Source organism: Elephantulus edwardii, unplaced genomic scaffold (genome assembly GCF_000299155.1).
Source record: "Elephantulus edwardii isolate Elephantulus edwardi_28Jun2011 unplaced genomic scaffold, EleEdw1.0 scaffold00273, whole genome shotgun sequence".
In the NCBI taxonomy this organism is placed as follows: Eukaryota; Metazoa; Chordata; class Mammalia; order Macroscelidea; family Macroscelididae; genus Elephantulus; species Elephantulus edwardii.
In genome coordinates, this window is record NW_006400023.1 from 2,601,691 (window position 1) to 2,618,002 (window position 16,312).

The 16,312-nt window shown below is 43.8% G+C and overlaps 2 protein-coding genes and 1 pseudogene across 2 annotated transcripts in view; 1 reads left to right on the top strand and 2 right to left on the bottom strand.

Moving 5' to 3' along the window:
- Positions 1 to 9,974, top strand: part of LYSMD1 (LysM, putative peptidoglycan-binding, domain containing 1) — a 22,946-nt gene extending 12,972 nt beyond the window's left edge. The window contains exons 2-3 of the mRNA XM_006900108.1: positions 9,083 to 9,447; positions 9,836 to 9,974. Coding sequence (XP_006900170.1) covers positions 9,083 to 9,447; positions 9,836 to 9,974 — 504 coding nt within the window. The remainder of the gene's footprint in view (positions 1 to 9,082; positions 9,448 to 9,835) is intronic.
- Positions 1,239 to 2,313, bottom strand: LOC102869292 (annotated as a pseudogene).
- Positions 9,975 to 11,830: 1,856 nt separating the features above from the next.
- Positions 11,831 to 12,385, bottom strand: TNFAIP8L2 (tumor necrosis factor, alpha-induced protein 8-like 2). Its single transcript, XM_006900112.1, has one exon. The coding sequence runs from the start codon at positions 12,383 to 12,385 to the stop codon at positions 11,831 to 11,833; it is 555 nt and encodes a 184-aa protein (XP_006900174.1).
- Between the last annotated feature and the right edge of the window lie 3,927 nt (positions 12,386 to 16,312).

Below are 16,312 nucleotides of genomic sequence, written 5' to 3' on the forward strand. Positions count from 1 at the left end.
GATTTTCAGCCAGCGCCTAGGCTTTTTTATTTCTTGACTGCTGCTACCATGGGTGTTGATTGTGGGTTCAAGTAAGATTAAATCATTGACTGTTGCAGACCAAGGGTAAAGTATATTAATAACCAAGAATGTATAAGTAAACAGAGGTAAAGCAGGAGACGAACAGTTCTCAAACAACTGAAGCAGGATCCCAGCTTCCCTATGCCTTTATTGAATATTGTGAGGGAGCAAATCATGAAGAGAATTCTATGTAAATGAAGTCCATTTCTTTACATTGAAAACCTTATGCTTGACTCAGTAGGGAGGGGTTAGCAAATGCAATACAAGAATCCTGTAAACACTTATGGTTTGCCTTAGTGCCTACCCATGTAAACATCTGAAGTTTGCCTTAGTGCTTCAGGGTGAATTTCAGCTTGTATCCACACCTCCCTCATATCCTGAAATAGCATTTGGTTTATTATAAATATTTAGCATGAAATTTGGCTTCCCATGGTTGACATCTTCAGTTTTTTCTCCATCTGCCACGATGTTGTCTATTAGTCCAATGGTGAGAATTTTTGTTTTCTTGATGTTGAAATGTAATCCATACTGAAGGCTGTATTCTTTGATCTTCTGCAGCAGTGTTTCAAGTTCTTTTCACTTTCAGCAAACAAGACTCTGTCATCTCCATAACACAGTTTGTTGATGAGTGTTCTTGTAAACTTAATGTCATATTCTTCTTCACATAGTCCAGTTTCTCCAATGCAGCATAAAGAGCGGATAGTCATGGAGAAAAGATACAGCTTTGATGCATACCTTTCCTGATGTTGCTTATTTTTTTAATTTGTATTAGAACCTAATCTCAAATGTAATGAGGTTTTTTAATATCTTTTTTTTCTTTAGACATAAGGAATTAATGGAGGTAGGGAAGATTGAGGAGGACCAGGCAGGGTGTTTGGTTCCTGAGGGGCAGGTCCAGTTACAGCAAAAAAAACACCAAAACAAAACAGGGAAATGAGGATGTGGGCAGACAGCAGATTTAGTCTTGAACTTAGAAGGTAGGAGAGTGATGCTTCTTGAGCCTCAGGAATGGGGAGCAGCAGAAAGCAGGCCATGTCTGAGGGGTCCCTGAGGAGGGGGGCCGGGGGAAGGGAAGCAGCTCCTGACCCCTCAGTGCTGAGGGAAAGGCACTTGGCTCAGTCTCCTGCCTGCATCCATCCATAAGTAGGTGGGGGTGGGTCCTCAACCCCTGGCCCCTTTTAAGGGCCCTGCTGCATTCGCTCCTGGTTGAGTTTCTGGAAAAACCTTTTGCCAAACTCATAAGCGCTGATCATGATGGCACAGGAGGTAGCAGCCTTGATGATCCTTGGGAGGAAGCCTGCAGAATCTCTTGGTCCCTGACTCGGCTTGGATCCTCCACAGCAGCAGCCAGGTCAAGTCCACACGTGGAGGCCTCACTCTCATGGCCTCATCGCTCCCAGCTGGCCCTGGCCCTGAGTCTTCACATCGAAAGGCAGAGTCAGGATGGCTGCCACTGTCCCTGAGATGCTGCTGGCTATGAAGCTGATGCTCACAGATGTCTGGTCCTTTGGCCTGGACCCACTTAGCCAGCTCTTCACCAACTTGTAGTTGAACCAATATAGAGCCGAGAAGGGCACATCCCGGAGGGCAGTGGGCCCCCAGCCCAGCCACAGAGAGCGCCAGCCTCCCTGAGCCACTGCAGCCTGAACAGAGGCACCCAGCTCCCAGTACGACACATGCTGAGCCTGCAGCTTCTTCCGCACCAGCTCAAGGGGCTGATCACAGTCACTGCGCCCAATCGGGCCAGAGCGCCAGCCACCACGGGCGCATAGAGGTCAGAGGTCAAGTTTCGCCCACACAGGAAGGTCTTGAGTTGGTCATAGGTGGTGAAGTGAATGGCGGTGGCTGGCACAGTCATCACCAGGGTGGCTGGGAGGCCACTCCACACGGTCCTGGTGCCCTCATGTCTCACACTCTTTACAAAGGCATCCATGGTGCCAGTGAAGTGGGTGGTATCCTGAAACCAGGTGGCACAGCATGCCCCATTTGTGCACAGGTGTACTGGCTCCAGGACTCCATTGCAGTACAGGAGGCACTTCCCAGCAGGTTGGAGAGGGGACGACAGTTTGGTGTAGGAGATGCTCCACAGTCTAGGGGGAGGTGTTGGTTCACTGGCTCCTGAGGGGTGCTGGGACTGCAGGCCACCTTCACCACGTCCAGGGGTGTCGTTTAGAGAGAGGTGACTGTCACCCCAGTGCCTGAAGCCACCATCTGCTGGAGGAGGCCAATGCCCCCGGGGTCTTGGTCAGCCATCTTGAAGTTTCGATTTCTAGGCTGCTGCTCCTGCGGCTCAGGGCCCAGGGCCTGATGAGCCCATAACAGCACCACTGCTACTGCACCTACCCACGCATTCACCTTGCACAGAGGCCGAAAGCCTTTTAATATCTTTTTTAAAAATCTATTCATTGTTGCACATTTTCTTGCCTCCACTCCCTCCCCCTTGTGAGGTAAAAAGGCGAAAAGGTGGAGAACCAGATGAAGTAAATCAAAGAATTATCAACTCTTGGCAACTCCATGCACCCAATTCAGAGGTAGGCAGTAGGAATGGGAAGTCTCACAAGGGAAAGTTACAACAAAGGTTTTATTGGGAAGGCCTGTGGGGGTGTAAGTTGATCCATTCAGTGGTCAGCTTCCTGTAGAGGGCATTAATTGGATGCCCTCTGCCCCTTCCCCTGTATGGATCTGCCCAGGACCCTTTAAGTGAGTTGAGTCAAGGCTGGCATTAAGCAGAAAGTGGCAAGTGGTCATGCTCTCTTCTGATTGGCTACAACACTGGAATGTTTCTCAAGGGGTGTGGCTGCCCAGCTTCCAGGTGACCTTTCACCCGTCCCCCAGTCCATTTTGCCATGAACCTTTTGTTCAAGACTGTTGCCATACATATAATACTTAATCACATATTCCTTTTATTTGGTTCTTCCCTTCATCTGTTCCAACAGAGTGTTCATTATTTATGCATGCTTTTCCTATTCTCCCCCATACTTGTCACATCAGTTCTATTGTATAACAGTGATGTTATCCGGTATCTGGCCTTTTGTGATCAGCTGTTTCACTTAGCATAATGTCCTCCAGGCTCCACAGTGTTATGTAGTGTTTTACGAGCTCATTGTTTTTTCGTGTTGTGTAATATTCCTTTGTGTGAATATATCGTAGTTTTGCTATCCATTCTTTGGCTGATGGGCACTTGGGTTGTTTCCATCTCTTTACCATTGAATAACACAGCAATAAATATGGGTATGAATACATCTCATTGAGTCGAAGTTCTGGTTTCTTTATGGTGTGTATCCCTAGTAGTGGAATTGTTGGGTCAAATAGTATTTCTTTTTACAATTTTTTGAGAAAGTGCCAGACTGCCTTCTGTAATGATTGTATCATTTTACATTGCCACCATCAATGAATAAGAGTTCCAGTCTCTCCACAACCTCACCAGCAATCTCTCCTAATTTTAAACTTTGCTGTTTTCCCTCACTCTGGACAATAACTTCTTGGTCTAGGTATTGGTTTTGCATGAGCACATTTATGTGTTCTGAGATTCATATTTTTTTCAATATTAGCCATATTTTATTGTAATCCACACAGTCAAATGCCTTTACTTGGTCAATAAAAACACAAATAAATATCTTTCTCCAAGGAGTTGGAAAACCTTGAGTTGCGATACTTTATGATGCTTTGAGCAGAATTGTAAATGATCCAGGAAGCATTAAAAGAAGATAGGAGTATACAGAGTCATCGTACCAAAAGGAATTGGCGGACACAGAAGAATTTCATGAAATAACATATAAGCAAGAGCCTGTGGTGATGAAGGAAGAAGTTCAAGCTGCTCTGAAAGAATTGACAAAACACAAGTCCCCAGGAATTGATGGCATACCAATTGACTTATTTCAACAAATAGACGCTACCCTGGATGTGCTCACCAAGTTGTGCCAAGAAATCTGGAGGACAACCACTTGTCCTACTTACTGGAAGAAATCTATATTTGTTTCCATTCCAAAGAAAGGTGATCTGACAGTGTGTGGAAATTATCGAACAGTATCATTGATATCACATGCAAGCAAGATTCTGCTGAAGATTGTCTAAAAACGACTGGAACAGTACATCAACAGAGAACTGTCTAAAGTGCAGGCTGGATTTAGAAGAGGCCATAGCACTAGGGATATTATAGCTAATGTCAGATGGATCTTGTCTGAAAGCAGAGAGTACCAGAGGAATGTCCATCTGTGTTTCATTGACTATGCAAAGGCATTTGACTGTGTGGATCACAAGAAACTGTGACTGACTCTGATAAGAATGGGAATCTCAGAAGACTTGATTGTGCATATGTGAAACCTATACTTGGACCAGGAGACAGTCATCAGAATAGAGCAAGGAAACACTGTATGGTTCAAAATTGGAAAGGTTGTGCATCAAGGATGTCTCCTGTCCCCATATCTTTTCAATCTGTATGCGAAACAGAGGGACATCATGCTTGGGAGGGTGGAGGGACAGTGCAGGAGAGGAAGACCCTCAATGAGATGAATTGATTTAGTCACTGGGGTAATGGGGGGGCAGCGTAGGTGTGTCAGAGACAATAAGATTGTCAAGGAATAGAGCAGGGTTTAGGGCTGTTATACATAGGGTCGCTAGGAGTCGCAGGTAACGCGATGGCACATAACAACCACAACAGACATCCTTCTGGTTTTCTTTGCTTTTAGCCAAAGTCTATCCAACAGTAATAATATCCCTTGTGCCTGGACCATTTCTGAATCTAGCTTGAATTTCTGGTGCTCTGAGCATAGCAATCAAAAAGAGAGATTATGCTATCTAGATTTTGTGGGATTTTCTAGCTCTTAAAAAACTGTTGCTCATGAAAGAACTTTTTTCCCCAAGAAAAAAGCTACCTGGGGTAGAGGCCAGGAGGAAAATGTGCAACAGTGAATGAATGGAAATCCAAGTTCTTTATAAACTTTCATTAAAATCTCAATTTAAAAAAAAAAAGCTATTGCTCTGTGACCCAGGATCCCTGACGGCTTTAAATTTGGGTTTATCCTTTTTAAAAGTATAGCAATGTTCCTTTATATGGTTCTTCTAACATAAAAGATAAGAAACCAAACCTTCACAGATTAATTCAGGACATCTTGAAGCTAGAAGGGACCTGGGATATTATCTAGACAAGTAGAATCAAAAGCACTTGGCAAAGTAAATGTGTAAAAATACAAATGAATATTAAGTATTTTTATTGTTCATATTAATCAGATTTATTTTTAAGCACATTATAACAGTGTAAGATTTTATTAGTTAAGTGTGTTGTAGTAGTCTGTCCTAGAGTAGAAACAGCTCTCATGTTTGACAAGTAAGACTTTCCAGACTGATGATCGGTTTCCAAAACTGACAACTTGGCTCTCTTGTAGTTATACTATCTATATTCTTAGTTTGTATGTTTTACTTTGTGGTTTATTTGTTCAGTTTATTAAAAATGAGGCACTAGTAAGACCCATTAATATCACACCTTGTGGGATACAAGACAACAAGCTGCCATCTCCTCCACTAGATGACTCGCTCATAATATGAAGGACGAAGACATGAGTAATAATGTAATAGGGTAGATGTTATTTCTGCAGTATTTACACTAGGACATAAGAGCTCTCATAAGTGAACACAAAGAAAGTGATACAGACATATTTTCTAAGCAGAGAAAGTACTATTGAGCATTTCAGCCAGAAAGAGTAGTCTGAGAAAAGGCAAGCATGTGAAAGAGCATAGAATGTTCAATGAAAAGGGAAAAGTTCAGAATGCTAAAATGTATAGGTGGCAGGAGAGTGGAAAGCTAGACACTGCCTTTGAGGAGAAGGTTGCTTAATACTAATACAGATTTTACCCTTTGGTAGGAAGAGGAAAGAGCCATAGGATGTTATAAAAAGGGCATTTTTAGGGGGACTCTGGTGGAGAATTGATACCTTTGAGCTGTGGTGCTGAAGAGTGTTGAATATACCATGGACTGGTAGGAGAACAAACAGGTTTGTCCTGGAGAGGGTAAAGCCAGAATGCTCCTTGGCGTCAAGGATTCTGACGCTTCGTCTGACATACTTTGGGCATGTTGCAAGGAGGAACTGGTCCTTGGAGAGGGACATCCATCATGTTTGGGAGAGTGGAGGGACAGCGCAGGAGAGGAAGACCCTCGATGAGATGGATCAATTCTGTGAGTGGAGTGGTGGGAATGAGTGTGTTTGAGACAGCGAGGTTGGCACAGGATAGAACGGCGTTTAGGGCTCTTATACATAGTGTTGCTATGAGTCACAAGCGACTTGATAGCACGTAACAACAATAACAACAACTGGTGGCCTGGCGGCAAGAAGCTGCACTGCAGTCCTGAAGAAGTGCAATTCAAATCCACCAGATGCTCTTCTGGGGAAGGAAAGGCACTCTCCTTCTGTGCCAGTCAGATCGGATTCAATGGTATGCAATAAAGGGAAAAGGGGGGCATATTTTATTTATTTATTATTTTTAAGAAACATGGATGCATGGAAACAGTAAGATATAAGACGGTAGGAATGGAGAGGAGAACCATTTGAAAACTTTTAGATACCATACATTAGACAAGCTTATCAAGTAACATCAGGAAGGAACTACCCCGTAGAACAATCAGCAATACAAGATCCAAACCACACATGTGCTCAAGGATAAATCTCAGAAGGCAGCAAGAGATAGGACAAATGAATGAATAAGCACAGAAAACAAGAAAGGAGCGAGAGGAACGCTTTTACAATGTTGTTCTCTTGCTTCGCCTGACATGCTTTTGACATGTAAGGAGAGGTCTTTGGAGAGGGACATCATGCTGGGCAGAGTGGAGGGACAGCGCAGGAGGGGAAGACCCTCTGTGGGGTGGATTGATTCAGTGACTTGGGTAATCAGGATGGATGTGTCAGAGGCAGTGAGATTGGCACAGGATAGAGCAGGGTTTAGGGCTGTTGTACATGGGGTCGCTATGAGTCGCAAGCGACTCGATGGCACATAACAACAACAACAACAGGTTGTTATCTATGTCAGGGATTCATAATCTGTATGGATTGCTGAATGGAATATCAATTTGTTCTGTAAATGTTTGCTCAAATCACAAGAAAAAGGTAACTGGAAATAATTATTTTTAAAAAAAAAATTCTGTTGAATAACCAAGATAAAAAAAATCTGCTCTGCATGTTGTCAGGAATGATGAGTCCTTGGAAAAAATATGTTGGGAAAGGTGGAGGGAGAGAAAGAGAGGAAGCCCCTCAAAAAGATGGATGGACCCAGTGAGCCCGAATATATCAGCGATTGTGAGGATGGCACAGGATAGGGCAAGCTTCAGATTTGTTGTTCATAGAGTTGCTATGCATCCTAGTCAACTCAAAGTACCTGCCAGCTATCCTTAGGGAGGTGTGCCGCTAACCCAAAGGCCACACCTCTGCTAGTTCAATCCACTAGTAACTCTGTGGGAGAAAGTGAAAAGACAGTCTCCTCCTGGCCAATTTATAGCCCCAGAGAACCCATTGGAAGGGCAGCTATGAGTCGGTATCAAATGAATGGTAGTGATTTTTTTTTTTTAGTTTTAAAGTCTCATGAAGGAAAGATAGGGCCATCTGCTTCCATAAAGACTTACAGCCTAGGAAACCACGTGAGACATTTCTGGTCTCTCTTATGTTGTTGTGTAACATGGAGTCGGAACAGACTCATAGTAGACCCTCTGGTGGGTTTTCAGAGGCAGTTAATCACATAGGAGGAGATTGCCCATCAGTCTCTCATGGAGCAGCTGGTGGCCTTGAACTGCGTACCTTCAGGATTGCAGTGCAGTTTCTTGGCACTTGCCACAAAAGCTCCCATTCTCTCCTATACATTTTAATTGACTCAGCAATAATGGATTGGATACTTAGATTCTAAAGCAACAACAGTAGACATAGCATGGAAAGCATAAGTGACAAATTTTTTTAAGAGCTTCTGTTGACCATTTGGACATGGGTAGTGGAAGGAAAGTATAAGTTAAGGATGACATTGATACTTCTACCTTGAGAGACCAAGTAGATGGTGATGCCAGTAACTGTGTTCAGTATTTTATAAATAAGAACTAAATTACATTTGATCAATGAAATTACTAATAATATGTTGAGGAAAGCGTTCCCAGAAGGAATACAATGGCCAGGATTCTGGTTTTAGTCCCATTCTACTTGTTCTTGCAATTTTAGATAAATCATGTAACCTCTGATTCTTGGTTCCTTCATTTTTGACAGCAGTTCGCAAATGGCATCTGGAAATCCAAAAGGATCCTTGATACTTTCTCAGGAATCCACAAGGTCAAAACTAATAATTAGCCTTTATTTGCCTTTTTTAATCTTATTCTCCTTGACTCTAATAGAATTGTCTACAGACTGCATTAGGTGTGGTACTGCACAAGATAAGAGAATCTGTTGTCTTCTGTTAAGTCAGACATTATATATTGATTTGTAAAAGTATAAAGCAGTGCCTCACTCCTACTTACATTTTGTTTTGTGGAGATTTTTTTCATCTTTTTAATTGAGATTTTAATGAAAGTTTACAGGAAGATTGGGTTTCATTCATTCACTGTTACACTAATGAAAGTTTACAGGAAGATTGGGTTTCATTCATTCACTGTTACACATCTTCTGATTTCTGCCTCCCTCTGCCCTCCCCTAACCCACTTTGCAGTGCCCTCTTGTACCAGATTATTGCCGTACATATAATGGCTGATCATATATTCCTTCCAGACAGTTCTTCCCTTCATCTGTTCCAATGCAGGTTCATCGTCTCTCTATTCTTTTTCTATTCTCTTCGTACCTCTCCCCATTTTGTTAGTTTTGAGAAATAGTTGTTATTATTATGAAAATATTTATATTAACATGTGATAAGTTTATTTTTAAATAAATATTTTAAAATGTTATCCATTTTCATTTATAATGCACTCAGTATTGACAAGGTTGATAAAATTAATCTTATTAATAGCTACTAATGTTATTTATTAATAACTACTATTACAAATTTTATTTACTTTTCCTTTAAGATGGAGCAAATTAAGCGTGCAAATCGCCTTTATACTAATGACTCCATCTTCCTGAAGAAAACCCTCTACATCCCCATCCTGAGAGAGCCCAGAGACCTGTTCAATGGTTTGGATTCTGAAGAAGAGAAAGATGAAGAAGAAGAGAAACAGTCAAGTAAGGATGAAGTTAGACAGCACACAGCTGAGAGGAAAAAGCAAGTGACAAGTTCGAGACGTGCCAATGGTGACGTTCTCCCCACACCTGGTCAGGAATCCCCCACGCCCATCCATGACCTCTCAGCCTCTGACTTCCTTAAGAAACTTGATTCACAGATCAGCCTGTCAAAGCAAGTTGCTGCCCAAAAGCTGAAAAAAGGGGAAAGTGGGTAAGTTTTAAATGATTCTTCATAAGCCCCTCCATCATGAACTCTTCCATTCTTCCAGCCTTACCCAAACCATGTACACAAGTAAGCACAGAGCCAGCAGAAGCACAGTGATGCCTTTTCCCCTGATGACCTCAAGACAGTGAGCAGAGCCAGTGGCTGCAGGAATGAGGAGAGGCACTAGGAAACTGGGTCTGAATTCTCACTGGAATAGAACTTAATGCTCTGATGATCCATCAAGGAATATTAGGGTTAGGATTTTTCCAGAAGAAATTCAGATACCATCTTAGAGCAACCGGCTCCTTTGTTAGGGGAGGTTAGCTTCACACGGACCTTTCCATTTGGGCCATCTTCAGTTGTTTCCTTGCTGTCACTCTTTCCCCATCTCCAGGGTGCCTGGGGAGGATGCTGGTCCCCACCTGAGCTCACCTCGGATGCAGCAGCGAGCAGTCTTGGGTCCTGTGCCACTAACCCGGACCTCACGGACCCGGACACTACGGGACCAGGAGGATGAAATCTTCAAACTCTGATGGCGCAGAATTGACTGAGAGAAGCAAGATGTTGAAGGAATAGCTTGAGGGGTAGAGGAGCCTGAGGTGAGGCTTAAGAACATGGCTTCCTAGCCCACCTCCCTCCACTCCTCCATCTTCCCCAGCCTCCTTGTCCACCCAAAGGTTCTTCAGCCTGGGGAAGTTTTATTACAGAATTAATGGATGGGAAATAGACCTCTTGTCAGTTTTGGGATTCCCCCCTTCCCCGCTCCCCGAATCTAGAGTTATCCTTTAGATTGAGATGGCTCTTTTCATATCCCTGCTGCCTTCCCATCCCCTCACCATTCCTTGGCCTTAGAGCAGGGAAGCAGGGACAGCCTCCATTCCCAACTTTGTCCCTATCTCTAACTATATATTTAATTTATTTGGTGCTATGTTGAAATAATATTTATTTGCTGTGTTTCCTACCTACTCTTAGCCGAAAAATGGGATTTCTAAAGCTCCTGGGTAAGGAAAGGAGTTGTAGTGGTATAGTGGGTCTAACTCTGGGCTGCTCACCGAAGGTCAATAATGTCAACCTGCCAGCTGTTCCGTGGGAGCAAGAGGAGGTAACTGCTCCCATAAAGATTTACTGCCTCAGAAGCCTGTGAACAGTTCTACTCTGTCTCATCGGGTCTCTAGGAGTTAGAATTGACTCAGTGGCAGTGGGTTTGGTTAGGGATTGGGTGTAGGGGACCCAGAGAACAGCGAGCCAGCGATGGCTGGCTCCCCACCTCCTTAGCAAAACATGTTATTGAGGATGAAACAGTGAATGATTTAGTCCTCCCGCAGAGAATGGAGGACTGCTGAGCCGTTCCCTCAGTCAGAGGGTGAAAGGTCTAGGATCAGCCCTGACTAACTAGTGCTCTATAGCTTCCCATATTTTGTTTAGAAAAAAAATAGTACTACAGGGTACTGAACCTGCCACCTCACCAGTTCATCCCTCTAACCTGCTCCTCTGCCTCTGGTGGGGCTAAGAGGATGGAAGAAGGACTGTGAGGGGGTTTTGAAGAGGGGGATAGACCTGTCTGTTGTGGGAATCTTTTTGTTATACACTAACTATTCCCACCGGCCTATCTCTCTCCCCCTTATTTTCCACTACAATTTGCTATTTCTAGCACTGATTTACAGTACAATTTATTTTTTCTTTTTTGTTAGTTTCTTAAACAGAACAAGTAGGTAAGACAACCTCACTGATAATGGAAATAAGCCTCAGACTCCTGTATGGAAATGGTGAGATATGAGCTAAGTGGTGTTTATTTATCACCTTTCCTCTGTAATGATCATATGGTGTGAAAAGCTGGAGAGATTAAACATTGAGCCCTGAGCATGTTTTAGTAGTTTTATTTCCCCTATGAGACTTTTCCTTATCCTCGCCCCTTCTTTCTGCACTCTGGATTAGAACCTCTGGTCTAACTCTAATCCAGGCTCTGTCTACAACTGAAAGTTCTAAGGTATAGTATCTCCATAAGGGTTCCCTTGCCCCCTTCTGTCCTTAATGTCCCCAGAGGGGGACAAACTGTACCCCTTCCTTTAGTTCATAGAGGGAGGGGGATTTCCTATTTCAAATGTCCCTTATGGAGCAAATAGAGATCCAAGTTTCACTTCATCTTTTTTAGGCAGCTTTGTTTCCTGTCCTGCGGCTGAAATGGGAGAAAGGCCTCAGTCCTCAGCATCATTCCTTCTCCAGCTCTTTGGACACAGGGTGGTCTCAAAGCCAAAACCACTCTTGGGAAGGACTGAAGCCCAAGGAGTGAAAAGCATTAGTGCAGAGGAGCAGGGTTAGAAAGCCCATTATCTCTTTGTTTTCTCAGTCAGCTATTTTCCTAAGGTGGAATACGCTGGGTTTAGGACTCTTAGAGCTTCCCTTCATCCAGCAGCTTCCTGAGCCCATTACAGATCTTGTTAAGATGCTGAGTAAAGTCAGGTCCATAGAGAGCTGTGAGCAGATTTGGGTCAGAGAAGTGATCAAACACATGGCGAATGCGGCCGTGTGACTTGGGTGTGAGGTGATGCTCCACCAACTCCAGCAGCACATCCCGGCACTCGGTCAGCAGGCTGGCCAGCACAGCGGCCTCAAAGGTGAAGTCCACCTCACCAAAGCTAAGAGCTGTCATGGCGCCCTGCCGCAGCTTCTGGCGAAAACGATCAGCCAGTGCCAGCTCGTTGGGCCCAAAGCAGCCACTGCGGTGCAGCACAGCCACCTTAACAGCCACCTTGATTAGGTCCTTGATAACACGCTGGGCCTGGGCCCGGCTATGTGTGTACTCCTTGGACACACGGTACAGCTCATCCAGCACTTCACTGCTTGTCTCATCAATGAAGAGATGGGCCACAGACCGACCTGCCATCTTACTCAGTAGCTTCTTCTCTGCTTGCAGTGCCAGATTCTTTGAGCTGAAGGTCTCCATGGTTCCTGGGAAATGGGAACTGTGCGGTCCACCACTAGAAGAAAGGCCACAGGCTTCCTTAGAGAGAGAGAAATGGCTTTTCCCCTTTCTGTCTCTCTTTGGTTTCTTTCTAATCACGATCTCCATTATCTTCATTTCCTTTCCCTGAGTCCCTTCATGTCTATGACCCACTCCTGCTTTTCTAATACTGTAGGAAACCTCAGTCTCCAAAACACCAGGAGCAGTGATAGCTTTGGCTGCAAGTGTGTAGCCAACCCACTGTGAGTTTAGTCTTAAGGGGAAGTAGTAAGCTGTCCCTGCTACACTGGAGAAAACAGGACTTAGCCTGCGAGTATGTCTCATAGCTACTGTTTGTAACACTGAGTATATACCATACACCTGTGAGGTGTAGGCATTACTGTCCTTGTTCTACAGCCAAGCACACTCAGCTAAGCTTACTCAAGCTCAAAAGTAACTTTCCCTAACTCCAAAAGCCTAGGTCAGTTGGTGTCCATACCGAAAGCCCATGTCAACTGGTGTCTATACTGCCTTTAAAGAAATAAGAAATGGAGGGGAGGGTGCTCCGATTTATAAGTAGTAGTATTCTTCATAACTAATGTTTATTGGAAAGAAAACCCCTAATGTTTATTGAGAGCATGTAGATTCTTAGATGGTACACAAAATTTACACTCAGCTAATCAAAAAGTTGGCTGCTTGAGTACACCCAGCAGCAGCTCAGATGAAAGCCCTGGTGTTACGCTTCTGTTAGAAAATCCCTATGTAGCGGGTTCTATTCTTCAGCACATGAGCTAGTAATGAACCAGAATTGACTCAATAGCAATGGGTTTGGTGTTTTTGGTTTTACACTGTGCCAAGTGCTTTATGAGTTATCTCTGTCTTCCCAACTATCTTTAAGGAAGATAGATAGCCACATTTACTGTGAGAAGACAGAAGCTACGAGAAATTAAACAATTTGGCCAGCATCATTAGCAAAATATAAAAATGAGCTGCGAACCAAATAATCCAAAGAAACTTCCTCCCTGTCCTGAAACTCATTGAGGAGGCCCAAGAAACAAGCACTTGGGACAGCCATACTAGGGGTCTTAGGGCTTTTGCTGGGGTTGAACCAAGTACCGTCCTAGTGGCCTATCATTGTCAGTTTCCAGGGTTCTCTCCCCACGTTCTTCACCCAGGGTACTTCTGGTTGTTTTGCTTCTTACTTCCCCCTCCCCTGCTCTGCAGGATGTGGCTGTGACCACAATGAGGAGCAGCCTCACCCTCTCCCCCAAACCAACATGGGAGTTTGAAGAGGTAGAAGAGATGGGTAACTGGGGTTTCTTTCCTAACTGAATCAGCGCAGTCAGAACCTGGAACCTTGCTTTGCCCCTGGTTTGGCCAGGGTATTTCTGGGCCATGCTCCCCAGCCGGAAGAGAAGGTTGCTCCATGTGAGCCTTCCTTCCTCCTTGGCCTTCCTGTTAACCCAGCTCTCTTTTCCCCCCTACTTGCCATGACACGTTTGGTCTGCTATCCGTCTCTGTTTTACCCTTTGGTCTGCCATCTGTCTCTGTTTTACCTTTCTTTTTCATCTTGTCTGGGTCCTGCCTTGTGATCCTTTGACTGTACTCTACCTCTGGCCCTTTAACCCATCTCCCTTCACGTCTTCTGAGATATTCTTTCAACCTTCAGTACTCTGTCACACACCAGTATCCACCCTTGTCCCTCAGCCCTCGCTGTCTTCACCTTATCCCAAACCATGTTTTTCTTCCTGAGGCTACCCTGCCCCGGGGAATACTGAGGTGGAGATATGCACCGATGACCCAAGAATTCTTTCCCAAGTGAGAGTCTCTCAACATGCAGAGCTAAGGCTGAAAGAGCTTGAGACTCTCCTGCCCCCATTACCCCTAAAGTTTATCCTGGCATTGCCAGCACCTCACCTGCCCCGTGCTGGGTGTCAGTCTTGCTTTGTATGTTCCCTTGGAGAGCTGACAGAATAGAGAAGCTCCAGTGAGAGGCCCTTTGGCCTGGCCCCACCCCTCAAGTCCCGCCCACCTTCTCTGTGCTTAACCTCTGGTTGGTTGATCACCATTGTCACCAAGAAGGCCAACAGTCCAAGGCTCCTAGAAATAAGACAGAGGCCAAAGGGTATAACACTCTGGGAAAACAGTCTTGATTACTGGGGAGTAGGGAGTATGTACATATACCCTACTCTCAATTGTTTGAGCTTTCTTTCCTGACTAATTCTTTGCAAACTGTTCGCACTTCATAATCTGTGATGTGGGAGAAGTGAAGTCCCAGTTTCTGCTATAAGAGTCACTGGAACTTAGGTTGGAGATTCCAGGTGCCAGCCAGGAACCGGGAAATCTGAGTGCTTGTTCCTGAATCTCCTAGGAAAGGTAGTGCCATGGTGCAACATTTCCACATGCGTGTACTTCAGTACCCGGCTACGTAAAAGTGGCTCAGATGATTGAGACTTTCTTTAAATTGGAGAGGGAAATGTTGGTACCACGGCAGCTAGATTCTCTGTGACCAGCAGGTGTCAGCAGAACACGGAACTTTGGGGCGGTACAAAGTCTCCATATACATATACAAATTATAGCATGTTTTGAAGGAGTCGGTTGCTCATACGTGCATACTTTTCATGTAGAAAGTGGGAAGCTATGAGAGTGGAATCCTTAGATCAGTGTCTAGAATGTGTTAAGTGCCTAACTTTTGAAGGGGCATGCTTAAGAAGGAAATGACGAGAAGCATGTCAAACTGCAGAGCCGACCAACTATTGTGCCACAACGTGCTGCTGAAGGGTCTTTGCACCACCTGTTTACTATCAGAGGGGTGACCCATACTAGAGCAGGATATATTTTTTTTAATAAAACATTTTTTTTCTTTCACCTTAAAAAAAAGGACGAAATTATCAGTAATATAGCCTGCTTAAACACAAAATGAAAACTGGCTGATGAGATGGCAGCAAAACTAAGTTTAGTGAAAGGAAAGGTAACATCGATAAGCATTTGATTATTGTTGTTGTGTACTGTAGAGTCAGAAGTGACACACAGGTGTGCCTCCTTCGGAATTGTAGCACAGCTTCTTGCCACTAGGTCACCAGAGCTCCCTAGGACTTGTTTAGAAATTATAATTAATTACAATAATCAAATGTAAGCATCTTTATAAAGCATTATCTGTAAGTTCTCTTGGAGCTCTGATGGCCTAGTGGGTAAGGAACTGCACTGGTAACCTAAAGGCACATAGTTGCAATCCACCAATTACTCCATGAGATAGCTAGGAGTCAGGACCAAGTCAACAGCACATAACAATACAGCATGAATTATGGAAAACCCAGTATGATTTGTAAACTTTCACTCAAATAAGATAATTTCTTAAAAAAAATACAGTAAAATGATATAAACCTAAACATCAAAACTGACTGATGAGGAACCTTGGGATTTGGTGATTTTATAAGAAATTGGGGGGGGGGGAAGGATTGGAAAATAGACTGGTTGCAAAGATAAACTGAAGTTCAAAATGGAATCAGTCAGCATATCATTATCTCCAAAACTACTGACTTTCCTCTTGAAGAGACTGTTTGGGTCATAGCTCCTTTACTCTCTTTTCATTATTTCTAGGGTCCAAAGCTAAAAGTCCAAGATAACAATTTATTGAGGTTGGAAAATTTTGACAGTTCTCTTAAGCTGTGTGGTGAGAAAGAGATGAAGAGAAATGAGAAGGTTACTGTGGGATGTGAGCACTTTTATAGTATTTAGAGAAAGGAGCTTGGAGAAGGAGACTTAGAGACAAAAGAGATTGTTTCTAGAATGAGATGTAGGGGCAGATGAAGAAGAACAAGACTAGGAATTCAGGGAGGGAAGTGAGTGAGGAAGAGACAGGAAATTAATATTTGTTGAATGCATTTTCCCAGATTTAATCTCATTTAATCCTCATAATACCTGCATGAG

Bases quoted from the DNA above. Each gene is read 5' to 3' on its own strand.
- TNFAIP8L2 (XM_006900112.1), bottom strand. From the start codon at position 12,385: ATGGAGACCTTCAGCTCAAAGAATCTGGCACTGCAAGCAGAGAAGAAG.